The sequence below is a fragment of the Megalopta genalis genome, chromosome 1 (assembly GCF_051020955.1).
Source record: "Megalopta genalis isolate 19385.01 chromosome 1, iyMegGena1_principal, whole genome shotgun sequence".
NCBI lineage: Eukaryota > Metazoa > Arthropoda > Insecta > Hymenoptera > Halictidae > Megalopta > Megalopta genalis.
Window position 1 is genome coordinate 31,988,432 of NC_135013.1, and position 13,862 is coordinate 32,002,293.

Genomic DNA, 13,862 nt, shown 5'->3' on the forward strand with positions numbered 1-13,862 from the left:
TTATTTGCCTTTTATCGTGACGAGTATACTCGTCGAACACAGCCAACTGGTTAATAAAATAAATCGTTCGCCTCTTATCACGACGAGTATACTCGTCGACCACATCCAACTGTTTAACAAAATAAATCGTCCGCCTCTCATTACAACGAGTATACTCGTCACGACCTAAAACACTACCACTTCCCCATGACGAGTATACTCGTCGACCACAGCCAACTGTTTAACAAAATAAATCGTCCGCCTCTCATTGCAACGAGTGTACTGGTCACGACCCAAAATACTGCCACATCCCCACGACGAGTATACTCGTCAAACACATCTAACTGGTTCAAAGGACAGGGAAGGTATCAGCTTGCCGTGTTCGCCCGTATTGTGGAAATAGATTGCCAAACGCGGAGCTCGAGTATAATGGCCGTGTATCGTATGGAACAATGGAGCCGGGGATCCCATCGAGAGGACAAGGATCCGCAATTGTGTAAGGAAGATGGTATCCCCCCGGATCGTCCCGTTATCGGTACCCGGCATTCCGATCGTCCAGGATCCCGCACACCCACCGGCACACCGGCGATCATCGAGCGTCCACCTGGGGCGAATGGAGTGGCCGGCGTGGTCAGGTCACCGGGTTCTCGAGTAGAGGGGATATAGGTATAGTACGGAGAGTATAGAGAAAGAGAGGGCCAGTCTCTCCCGTTCCGTGGGCTCACCTAGGGACCCTTCGCCGCATAAGGCCCGCGAACGTCGCCCCACCACGTCAGTAGGGAACCAGCCATTCGAGTGCCACGTTCCGACACCTTTCCGTGCCCCCGACACCGGCGGTGTGCTCTGCGCACCTTTGCGCGCTCAGTTCGCAATCGGTTCTCCCGCGAATCTGTTCCCGTGTTTTCTGCTCGCTTTTGCCGTCGCCGTTGTTGTTGTTGTTGTTGTTGTTGTTGTTGTTGCGGCTATCGGATCCGTCGACGCGACCGGCCGGGTGCGCGAATTATGTGCCATCACGTTCGTCGAGCCTGTGACCGGGAAAGTGACTGATATACGGCGCCGGTGCCGATTTTGGATGTACTTGCCGAACCCCGCTCAAGGACACGCAGTGAGTATCCTCCTTGTTCGAGCCGACCGGTACCGGTTCGCCGCGCCGCCGAGATATTCGGAGAAACGGTCCTCCGCCTCGCAACGGGCCAAACGGCCGCCTAATCTTTCGTCAAACCGGTTGTTCTAGAAGTAAACCCCGCGTACTTCAGGAGTCGCTGAAAATGTTCGCTAACGAATCTTGCGGAGAATCGCGTGCATCGGCTTTGCCCGAGACGATGGACGAGTTGATAGATGGACAGACGTTCGTTGTTGCAACAGAGAAAATCGATTTGGTCCGAATAAGCCGGCGACGACTCTTGTACGATTTATCGTCGAAGGACCGACGAGCAGCACGTAGAATGCTTCGGACGTGTTGTTCGCTCGTCTAACGCGCGATTAAGAAGGTTACAGCGAGCTCGAAACGTTTTTAACAGCGTTTCGGGGTCTCATTGGAATTCGGTGTCCTCGAAGTCCCAGTCGCACGAATTCGTGTTTTCTCTCGCGTCCTTCAACGCTGTGTCAATCTCTTTTCTCCGAGAGAATTCTCCGGCAAGAGAGGTTGCATTTTCTGCTTGCCGCTAATGGAAAAGGAAAGGCGCATTGCTCGCGGAGCAACTACATAACGACCGCCCACGCGCGGCCGTTACGTGGCAGCCGCAAGATGAATTGTTTACCGCGGTTATTTCGCCAGCCTCGGGTTTCGTGCTCGGCTGCAATCGACGCTAATGCATAAATTGAAATCAATCGAAGGCGTTCGGGCAGCGGAGCCCGATATCAGCCGGTTCTTGAATTGTTAACGACGCGAATCGATGGCGGCCTGTCTCCTCCCTTCTCCGGCGGGCTGGCCGGGATCGTTTCATGTCTCAATCCTTTTCGGGGTCTCCTCGTTCGCTTTTCCACGATCGATCCGGCCCCCTTCTCGTCGCAGGAAACTGATCGCGAGCGAAACGCCTCCGTGTCGTGCCCACGAATCAATTTCTCGTATCGGGACATTCGAATTATCCACGGTCCGATGGCTTTGTTCGCATTCTGCCGAAGCGTTCGCATGATTTCAGCGATCGTGGCGTAAACGAAACCGGTCGTTGCGTTATCGGTTTGTCGATGTTAACAACTTTCGTTCGAAACATTTCGATTTCTGGTGCTCCGAAACGTTGACATTCCCTATCCGTGTAATTTACATACAGCGTGTTACGTAATTATATTAACACCTGGAGGGAGGTGAGTCCTGAGGTAATTCGAAGCAACTTTTTCCTTTGCAAAAGTTTTCTCCGAGGCATCGTTTACGAGTTATTAACAAAAAGCGCTGAGACCAATGAGAGCCGAGCTCGGCCGCTCCGCCTCTCGCCTATGATTGGACACCGTTTTTCCTTAATAACTCGCAAACGAAGCCGCGGATCGCATTTTCGCCAAGGAAAAAGTTACTTCGAATGACCTCAGGAATCTCCCCTTGGTATCAACATAATTATGGAACACCCTGTATATAAAGCTACATGGATACCGTACAGAAAACATCTGACCGCGCAGAATTTGATGAATCGAACTCCAAGTAGGCGTGGTCTAGTGGCCCGCGACATCGGCGTAGTGCCTCACAGAGCAATCTCCGAATACAGAACACGCGTATAAATTATGCGAGAAAGGATGGGCGATTTCGATATGTTTGTCCGAACAATAGCTCTCACGATCGCGACGTTAGAAGCTAGTCTAATTGCAAGGGGTTAGAGCCTCGGCGACGGATAAGGGACCGTAAAGGTGGAAGGAAGGTGGCCCGGGCACATCTGCCAGGGGGAGGGGGAAGGACGGAGGATCGAGAACGAAGGTCGAAAGGGAAACGGATAAGAAGCGGAGGGAAAAAAGCTGAAAGGGACTGGTAACGAAGGAGCCAGTCTGCGAGGCTGGCCGCCGCGCCGGTGGGCCCTATACAAACTTTCCTGTCAAAGCTGGAAGGAGACTCGGTGGGTCCACCTTGGTGTTGGAACCTTTTTTCGAGGATCCCTTCATTTAAATGGCCGCGACGTTTGTTCGCCAGGACTCGTTTCGCTCCATTGTTCCTGCCTTATTTTTCAGGCGCGTCCTGCATGTCCGCCGGCACCCCTTGCTACCCCCGAGGAAAAGGGTAAGCGAGAAACGTGCCCTCGCGACTTCCTTTACAATCCGCAAATTTCCAGTTTAATTTCAATCGACCGACGCTCTACGACCGTTCGCGTTTCCACACGTCCCCCTCCCCCTCTCTCCCATAGGTTCGAACTTCATTCTCCCGTTGTTAACCGATTCTTCCCCGCGCAAGGTGCAACCGCTGCGCCGGACAATGAGGACCGCGTTCCACCGTTGACCATTTCGAACCTGTGATTTTAGGGACCCTGAATGTGTCCGACGTTTCGAATGCCTCGCCAACGACCACAGATTTCATAAGAAAATTTCATAAAAATTTCAACGGCAAAGTAAAGCAGCGCGCATCGATTGCTTCTTCAATATTCTTACGCTTCGCGAATATTAATCGAACATTAGGACATTTCAGTGGATCAGCTTGAAAATCAATTGTCAAATCTGAGTACAGAATTTTCGTCAGCCGTTTCTTTACAGGTCCACACGATTTCATTGCGTGGTTCTTCTTTTAATTCTACTCACTATCGTGTCGCAACAATCTCTTACATGCACATATGTGTCTGTTTAAATGACATCTTCTCTCTTCCCGAAGGAAAAGCTGCACGATTCTTAACCCTTGACCCTTAAAATCGCTGGTCTGCGAGACCGCTACTTATCCATCTGTGGTGACGATATAATCGTAAAAATTATTGTAAATAAAAAAGGGGAACGTTTTTAATACACCTACTTCTATTCGATAAAATTGTCCAAGTTGGACCCGTTCATCATTGACATGTAAAATGAGACCAATCGATTATGACTTTTTATTCGTCACTAATAACGCGGTAAACATAAACAGCCACTGCGGGACCGTTAAGATCGGCTACGTAACTTTTAATAGATGCACTAGCAAAGGGTTAGAAGTCTGTTTAAAAAGCCCCGAGGAACAGCTGTTCGTGTGGACCGCGGACGGCGTTCGCGAGGCGCGGAGCATCCCCGAGCGGGTGAAGCCTTGGGAAAAACGCGTCTGGATGATCCTCGGGGCATCGGTTTTGCAAAATGGCTGGCGGGTTCGGGAGTTTCCAACGGCCTGGGAATAAGAAACAGGAGGAGAAACTACAAAACGGCCGGGGACAGGTGTGCTCCAAATAGGCTCGGGCTGCTTGAAGTCTGTCTTCGCAACGCGTTTCCTCTCCGAGCTTCCTGTCCCTGCTCCGATTCCCCGGATCTCCCTACTACCGATTCCGCTTCCCAGGTTCGATTCTTCGGTCCCGGTCTATCGCCGAAAACCGAGCGCACCGAACCCGTGAATGCGCGTTTGATTGTCCTCGGCTGGCTCTCTTGTGAAATCCCTCCGCTCCCCCCCCCCCACCCTTCGCCGCCGGCCCCGACTCGTATGTCTGCTCGTCTCACCTTGCTCGTTTCGCCCCTAGGCTCGTCGTACTCGACGAGACACGCGGGACCATTCCAAGAGAGAAAGAGAAAGAGAGAGAGAGAGAGAGAGAGAGCAAGATGGCGAAGGGAAAAGAGAGAAAGAAAAAGAGAGAGAGAGAGAGCAAGATGGCGAAGGGAAAAGAGAGAAAGAGAGAGAGAGAGAGACGCCCGTGGCAAAGGTGTGTGCGCGCCCGGGGTCAATCCAATATAAATCAGAACCGAGACTCCGAGCTAAGCCAGAGAGAAGAGCGCGAAAGGAGCCGAAGAAGGACGGCGAAACGGACCTGAAGGGGAGGAGGGTTTTTCGCCACGATGAATAGACTATTTTTAGGGACCGCTCGCGGTCTGTACACAGCCCGTACAGCTCCTCATACGTGTAGCCACCGCGTACGCCTGTGTTCGAGGCGACGTTTTCAAAAGGGATTAGGTACGAAGTGTTCACCTGCCCTCCCCCTAGACCACTCTCGCAGCCTCCTTGGGGCCCACGAATATCTCGATTCTGCAGAAAACACGCAGAGACTCTCTCCCCTTCCTTCAAGATCCCGCGAACGCAGCCAGACGCTCGCGATCCACGAATTTTCATTTGCAGAAACAATTTTCGATTCCGCGTCGAGATTCGCGGCTCGTCCGTTGCGCAACCAAGATGCTGGAACAGAAGAGAAATATTGCTTGAAATGCTTCAAGCCCGAATATCGACGCATCGACAACCTCGGAACTGTGCATCGAAAGTGCATAAGTTGCAAACATATAGTTTGACGACATGTAATTTAACGCGCGCGTTAATCGATCTGGATATCTCGTTCACTTTTCACGTCGTTCGAATCTTCGATACTTATTTCAGCTCTCCGAGGAATATATTTCTGGCGCACTCGGAGATCCTCGTCCGCAAAGGGTTAAATTGTCGCAATTGCAGCTTCGGAGGAGTCCGCAGGGGTTGCACCTGATGCGCGGCCATCTCGGTCCACGCTGTTCGCTACGGTCATCCGTGGATCATAAGCGACGAATAGGTCTCTCTATTCGTCGCCGCTAGCCGGGCCCAGGCGCCCTTAATAAGCGCGCAGCTGTAGGGCCCCGATGCCGTAATTATCGGGCCACGATAAATCCCGAGTCAGTGGCCGGGCACCGCGTTTAGAAGGGGAACGCCGCGCCGTGGTCCACCTGTGAGCCTTATCGCACGATCTAACGATCTCCGGCCTATGTATCCAACCGACAAATGGCCACCGTGCTAGCGGAAACAGAAAGCTCTCGGACGAGGGAAAAAGACGGAGGTGCTCGGGGCCTCTGCGTGCGTTGCACGAGCAGAGTAGGAGGAAACAAGTGCACGAAGGGTTCCGCCGGAGACGTTAAACTGCACCGTCGATTTACGCTCTGACCCCTTTAACGGCCTTCAAACGCGGGCGAATCCGCGCGCGTTCGACTACGCCGGTTCGTTCGGTCCTTCAATTAGCCGGTGACCGTGCACCGTGACGTTCAAGGAGACACAGCGCACACCGCAGGAACGTGTTCGTTCGACTGCACAAATTTCTATTCTGCGAGGCACAGCGCGTCCCAACTATCGGAACGTCTCGAAAGTTCCGCCGCTTTTACCGGGGCCGAACTTTGGAGCAACCTCGCGGCCAGCACGATGGAAGTTAGGCTGTAACGTAATCGATACAGTTTTCTGCATCGTCGCAGCAGGAAGTGGGGGTCGGATCGTCGTTTCTTCTCGCGACGATACTGACACTTCGATCGCCACCCTGGGTGCCACTTATGTTTCTTTTAAAACTAATATTTATATGTTTGTTTTTGGGGGTTGTAGATATTATTATTATATTATGTTTGTTGACTTATTTATATTATATTAATTATATTAATATACTTAATGTAATTATATTGTCATATAATAATAATTATATGTACTTTATATCATATTAATTATATTACAATATAATACTAATTATATATACTATATATTGATATAATTATATTATAAAAATTATATTATAATATATAATACTAATAATAGGTATTATATATTAATATAATTATATTATATTAATTACATTATAATATATATAATATTAATATATACCTTAAAACTTATATTTATTCCGAATTAAAATTGAAAAGTTCAGTTTTATGACATCGATTACTCGTTAACATTTTCACGTCTTGCAAATCCCGATAAAATTAGGAGGATGTAATAAATTAGCGTAAAAATTAACTCTCAAATCCGAGGAAATAATTCCGTCACCCACATATCGATAACGCGGCGGACAAAGTGTCAAGAGATCGATAACATTGCGACAGAAATTTCACTTCGATGTTTTCAGGAATTTGCAACCAATAATTTCCGATTACAGCGAATTTTCCCCAATTTTCCTTCAGCTTGTAGAACAAAAACGGACAATTTGGGAAGCGGAGATACGATAATTCACAGTTCATTTTTATAATTGCCGATTGTCAACAATTAGAAAAACGAGGTGCAACAATTTACTGTAGTTCAAAACAGCAGAAACGCGTTCTTCTTATGATCGCTAGGCAAAAAAGCATGAATTTGATTTTCCTTTAAGATCGCTCAGCTAATCGCGACCCTCCCGAAGATGTCTTCATTCGGCAAGTGTAAAACGACGACATTAAATTGCCCGAAAGTGCTCCTGTTTCGGCCGTCGAATTTCGAGCGGCGCCGAATCCGTCGGTTTTATAGCGTGTAAAATATCGGCGCGGGGGTCGAGGAGACGGAATCGTGTCCCAGAAGCCGAGTAGGGAGGCCGGAAAAAACCGGGTCCCTCCGATCGGGTTTAATCCGTTTCGGGGCACCCTTGCCAGAGCCCGCGAAGGACGAGTCGGGATCCTCCGACCGGGAAAAGGAATAAAATAGGGCGACCGTTGAAGATTTTATGCTTGCAAGCACACCCGACACAGGTTCCCCCGGATTTTTAATGTATTCCGCGATAGCTGTTTTTAACGACCGGGGATGAGAACCGAGCGACATCCCTCCCCTATTATCGTCTATTATCGCAGGAAACTCGGCCGATCTCTTTGTTCCTTCGGAGTTTTGCTCGACTTTGGTGCAACGAAAGAAAAGAGAGAAGGAGCGAGAGAGAGAGAGGGGGAAAGAGAGAGTAAAGGCACAGGATCAAAGGGAGAATCGACTCAACAGAATTTGCCGCTAGCATCGCCCGCTTCAATTAATTTGCGTGAAACGCGCAACAGACGCATCGCGAAAACCGCCGGCACAATGCGATTATTCACGGGCCGAGGACAAGAAAGAAGGAACCATTAACGGTCTCTCGATTTGCCTCCTCGAGGGTAACCCCGAAGAAAACAAGAAACACCGCCGGATCTTAGCACGAGCTTCGCCCGGGCCAGCCCCCTTCCACGCTTCAAGGGAGATCCACGGACGAGACCGATCTCTAATTCGACCCTGCGCGACCAAGAGAGGAGCCTTGGGAGCGGAGGAGAGCAGGTGAGGTCACCGGCACCCCATAGTCCTCAGCTTGGACATCGACGACGAGCGTTCCCTGCATATACGAAGCGGAACTTTTTACGATGCTCTCGAACAGTAAAAATGTGAACTGCGAATTCCGATTAATTAATAATTCCGATTTCCCTAGTATTATATTATAATATTAATTTGAGAATATTTTTTTTTTTTAAATAAATAATATTATTTATATATAATATAATTTATATATAATTTATATATAATATAATAATATTATTATATATATATATATATATATTATATATAAATAATATTATTATATTATTAATTAATTAATATAAATATTAATTTAATTTGAGAAGAGGAGATACGATTAGTCGAGCCTCGCGTCTCGTTTCCATAGTTCTTGACAATCGATGACTATAAAACCGAGCCGCAAATCTTCTCTTCCCAAATTTTTGTGCGCAATCTGAGCGCGAATTAGGGAGAAATTACTGTATTTCGGAGGACTATGGAGTACTCGACGAGAAAGCTTTTCAATTTTAAGTCCGAGAAATTCTAGCACTTATAGGATGATCTGATATGTAAGAAAACTGAGCTTCATTTAATCGAGGTTATGCGATTTTAGATTGCCGAAATGATTCGGAACATATTTGAAGTTCCAATTGCGAGAAAAATCTGCCAATTCGAAATCCACGGGATTGTGTAAGATATTTTGGATGACCTGATATACAAGGTCACCTCGATTCATTCGAGTTTGAGACCTGTTAAAAGGTTGCTCAAATGATTAGAAACATCTTTGAAGCTTCGATCGGGGCGAAAATCGTCGAATACGAAGTCTAAAAAATTCAAGCCCTTCTAAGATGATCTAAATGTCCAAGAAAAAGGAGCTTATTAGATCGATCTCAGGACTTTTTAGATCGCTAAAATGACCCCGAACATCTCTGAAGTTCCAATTGCGAGAAAAGTCTCCTAATTCGAAATCCAGCGACTGCTAAAATGATTAGGAACATCCTTGAACCCCCGATCGGGGCGAAAATCATCGAATACGAAGTCTAAAAAATTCAAGCCCTTCTAAGATGATCTAAATGTCCAAGAAAAAGGAGCTTATTCGATCGATCCCGGGACTTTTTAGCTCGCTAAAATGACCCTGAACATCTCTGAAGTTCCAACAAAGTGGAAGACTTTCGATCCGACACCCGAAACACTCTAGAACTTCAACGATGACCTAATGTACAAACGAAGGGGGCCAATTCATCGGAGCTTGGGCCCGGTTTAGGCTGGACCGAACGGCGACTGGAACGAGCGGGGTCCGGTCCTCGGACCGGTTGCAAGGACGCGTCGCTTTGATCTGTCTGGTCGAGGATGATTCGCAGACGGCGTGCAGTTGATTCGCCGACAAGCATCGTCCGGTTGATTCGCCGGCAAAACTCGTCCGGCGGAAAGTTTGCCGTGCGATTTTTCTCACGGTGCCGGTGGCGCCGAAACGGTAGTCCCGAGGCTCGAAGGACGCCGCGTAGGGACGTGAATGGTCTCGCGAGGGGCGGGAAGGGTCGCGGCGAAGAAAAGAATACGTTAACGGAGCGGAGGACGGGTGAAAATAAACTTAGATAGCGATCGTCTCGTTGCGACGCGGTGCTTCGGACACCGAGCTCGAGGTGCTCCGGTGCCTCTGCGAGACCAGATGGAAAGCACGGTGCGCGGCGCGCCGGCTTCCACCATATGGGCAGGTGCCCATACTGTTTTCAAAGAGCTACCGCGTATGCACGGACATGCGACGCGAAAATGCGTGCTCGGTGTGCGTGCTCGGAAACGCGGTGCGAGAGCGCGCGCGGCGCGTCTGTGTGCGGCACAGCCCTAAACGTGGCGTCGAAAGTGGCTGCTTACGTGAACGCGCGTGAAAAAGTGCGTGTTTCGGGGCAAGAACGCGTGCGCGGCATGGTAACAGCTTGTATGCAAATGAATGCATTTTTATACCTACTTCGCAATGCAACTCGTTCAGCCCCCCCTAAGGAACCGTTAAAAGTGAAAACCTGCTGCTACCGTTGTTGCTTTTGTTGCTGCTGCTGCTGCTGCTGCTGCCGCCGCTGCTGCTGCAACTAAGAGCTTTTTCTTCTACTTGCTTCCGCCTCTTTTAGACGCGTCCGTCCGGGGAGAAGACAGGGACCGATCAATTTGCAGCTCGCTAATCAGTCGCGAGAGAGACGGCGATCGCATCGAAACTCGTTCCATCCCTCGTCCCGGCGCGCTCCTCTTCCATCGATCGGAGCTTCGAAATGTCTGCCTGACGGGGAAAACTTTGCGTCCCGACTTGCCAGACGAACGATAATAAATTCAGTGTGCCTAATCGAATCAACGATTACACGGGCCACCGATCGTCCCCCGTCTCGCCGACCCGTTCATTCGTTCGTTTCCTCTCGGTTGAAGTCAGAACGGCTGACCAGGGTCCGAGGGATTACGTGAACGGCCGTGGGCCGCAAAAATCGCGGGCCGTCCGTCCGTCCGTTTAGCCGTCGAAGGCAAGTGTTAAGTCGTGAACCCGTGACTCAGGTGTGCCGGGTTTCACCTGTTTCGCTGTTTCCCGTATGCCGCGGCAGGTGCGGCCCACCGATATGTTTCGTCACCGACGAAACTCCTTTCTGTTATTCTGCTCTCGTTCGCTTCCTCTTTTTTGTGTCATTCCGGGGCCCGCCACGCAATTAGATGCGAACGCGCCGTTTGTTATCGTTGGGCCCGCAGTACCTGTGGGCCCCGGATCCACGGGCATTGGCCCGCCCTTGTCCTTATCGACGATCTCGCAAGGGCGCGACTTTTGGTCGCTTTCATCGGCCGGATCTACCGGACTCGCGTGTCGTGCCGCCTTTTTTTCCTGAAGCAACCATAAGTTTGAGAAAACAATGCCTACGTTCGCTTTTAATCGGCGAACAATATGTCGATTGTATATTGATGTGTATACGTATATATACGAGCCGTTTATTTTGAAAGTGGCATAAGTCACTTTACCGTAATGAAAAGTGGTGATTTTTTAATGTTTATATGAAATTATTTATACTGAGAAAAATATCAGTATCCTGAGATAACAAATACAAGTAAATAAAATGCAAACCTTTAAATATATCGACTTAAAAACAAAGTGACTTACGCCAATTTCGAAATAAACGGCTCATATATCGCCCAACATTTTGATTTCATTTTTAAATGATTTCGTTTTAGAAATCGGAGCTTTCCATCCTTCGGTGCCGAAGAGACTCTCTGACATTTGGCCCTTTTGTTTGCAAGTATTTCCAGCTACGAAAGGGTTAATCCTTCGATGTCAAACGCTGTAGGTCGATAAAACGATCGTAATTTATGGGATCGGATAAGGAAACTCCACTTTGAATTTGGGAAAACTTCTTTGACGCCGTTCTAAATTCTTCGAATTAACCCATTTGCATCACGAGAAAGAATGAAACAATGATCTTGTCAAAGTCTTCCGGTTTTTCTCGACGAAGTATGGACGATTTATACTCGTCCATACATTAATGGAAATAAAAATGAGTTAAAGCGACGAGAGGATCCTCCTTTCCATGAAAATATCGTGAAAACGAAATCGTGCGCGTTTGTACGCAAAATTTACGCAAAATTTACGCTACGTTACAGCGAATCATCGTCGAAGGTACTGGCGAGGAGACGGCGTTTAACATGATCGGCACGGGAAATTGCGCGTCCCGGAACCGAATCGATGAAGTCTGTCCGCGAGTGTGAGGAGAAGAACGTGCGCAAGCAGAGTCTCGGTTCTCGTGCTTACGGTCCCGGTTTCTTTCTGCCTACAGAGATGCTGAAGTGGACGGTTTCTAGATCGTTGTCGGCGAACAGCTCGACGCCTCACGGTCCACCTAGCCTGAACAAGGCGCCCCGCAGACCTTTTCGGGACTTGTCGAACACGCCTCCCGCAGCTGGAACGAAAACCCGAAATATTCCTGGTCAAACCGCCGACAACGCCGCGGCGAGGACCACGCCGGCCCGCCGAAGGAGATGCAGGAGCCACGGCAGCGATCTGAGAACCTATTTCCAGGTACATATTACATATAGGTACATGTTTCGCGGCTTTCCTGTACAAGCGGCCTCCTCGAACGTCGTTCCTTCTCTAACGGAAGGACGCCCGAAGGACGCGAGGGTAGAGTCTTCGGCCTTTAACCCCTTGCCGTGGCATTATCTTTGCAGTTGCGACGATGATTAGATCTAACAGATCATTTCTGAGAGGAAGAAGAACCTGTTTATCGCGTGGCTAGACTTACTGGAACGATTAGATATCGATGATAAGAGAACGGAATTTTATCTACAAATGAATCGTTGCAAATTTTTGGTGCGCGTTCTTCATCAGTTTATGATAATACAGCAAATTTGGCAATTTATTGATACTGTCGAGCTAAAAACGAGTAAATAGATGTAGGATGTTCTTGGTCTAGAGCAGGGGTGGCCAAACTTTTGGTCACTAGGGGCGATCTATTTTTTTAAATTATAGGCGGCGCTCTGCCATAATCAGAAAAGTAGCAATTTAAAGGCAAAAGTAAGTTCAAATTTAAGAGAAACATAGATAATATCAGTCAGGATCTTCAGACGGGCGTTTAGGAATAGTTACGTGGTCGATGCTTTTGGTCACCCCTGGTCCAGAGATAGTTACAGTAATGTCTCCCTTACTGACGCTCAGATTGTCCACTAAATTGGATAATTTGGGAAGAGCAGATACGATTATTCGAGCCAATTTATAACTATAAAAATAAACCGCAAGGCTCGAATAATCGTAACTCCTCTTCCCAAATTGTCCATTTTTGTGCGCAATCTGGGCGTCAATTAGAAAGACATTGCTGTGCACGTTTTACTCCGCGAGAGGCGAGGCATATTCTAAGAACAAGCACCCTGCGCCGCGACGCAAGATTTCTTTCATAGCGAACTTCCTGCTAGCTAACGCGTTAACAGGTTCATGCTAAAGATCGCCGCGTCGCGTCGGACTCGCCAAAGTGCGGCAACGGCATAAAACGAGCAAACATTGCAGACATTTCTTCTAGAAGACCCGCCGCGGGTTCGAATTTACAAAGCCACAGGGACTGTCGTGAAGATCCGCGATCCAGTAGTCCGCGGTACGCGGCAGACCGGACGTTGATTCGCGGTCAAGGTCACGACCGAAGACCGCCGCGAAGTTTAAAGAAAATCTCGGCACCCCTGTTGCAGGCGACGAAGCCTAATTTGCGGCCGAGCAAGCGTCAGTCGATGTCGCGGCAGCCGGAGAAGTCGTCGGTCACGGAGAGCTTTTATCAGAGCACGCCTCGGGTCGACGCGGACATCGGGCCGCTGACCCTGTTCCCGGCGGCGTCCGTTGGCAAGTGCTCGACAGCGTTCACCCTGCCGACGGACCCGGCGCTGTTCATGAAAACGAGGCCGAAGGGCTTCCAGAGCGACAACGAGCTGCCGCAGAACATCGTGAACGAGGCCCGGGCGAACCTGCAGTCGCACGTCTCCGACTTCTTCCAGCAGATCTCGATGGCCACCAGTCCGGAGGACGTGATGGAGGCCGACTCGGTCCCGTTGGCGAAGAACAGGCTGTACTCGTCGCCGAGCGACGAGGCCAAGACCAAGTTCCCCGGCTGCGGGAAGATCGCCTATCTGCCGAAGCTGGCCAGGATCACGAAGATCCACGCCCGATGCAAGACGCCGTACCACACGAAGCCCGGCCCGGCGAACGCGAGTCCTTCGAAAGCCAACAGTCACGGCCAGACGCCGCTGGCCGGCAAGCTCTCGAACTTGGCCATCGACCAGGATCTGCCTAAATTCGAAAATATGGACAACACCGTGACGGAAGTCCTCAACAGGTAAG

At 49.3% G+C, this 13,862-nt stretch overlaps 1 protein-coding gene across 5 annotated transcripts in view; it reads left to right on the top strand.

Moving 5' to 3' along the window:
* The first annotated feature begins 721 nt into the window (after positions 1 to 721).
* The window catches only part of PsGEF (Protostome-specific GEF), a 30,488-nt gene continuing 17,347 nt past the window's right edge, over positions 722 to 13,862 (top strand). The window contains exons 1-3 of one of the 5 annotated variants that reach the window (XM_076525560.1): positions 722 to 1,084; positions 11,821 to 12,062; positions 13,220 to 13,857. In XM_076525560.1, the coding sequence (XP_076381675.1) occupies positions 11,823 to 12,062; positions 13,220 to 13,857 (878 nt within the window). In that variant the 5' untranslated portion in view covers positions 722 to 1,084; positions 11,821 to 11,822. The remainder of the gene's footprint in view (positions 1,085 to 11,820; positions 12,063 to 13,219; positions 13,858 to 13,862) is intronic. The other 4 variants (XM_076525563.1, XM_076525564.1, XM_033465895.2 and 1 more) reach the window with 4 other exon arrangements.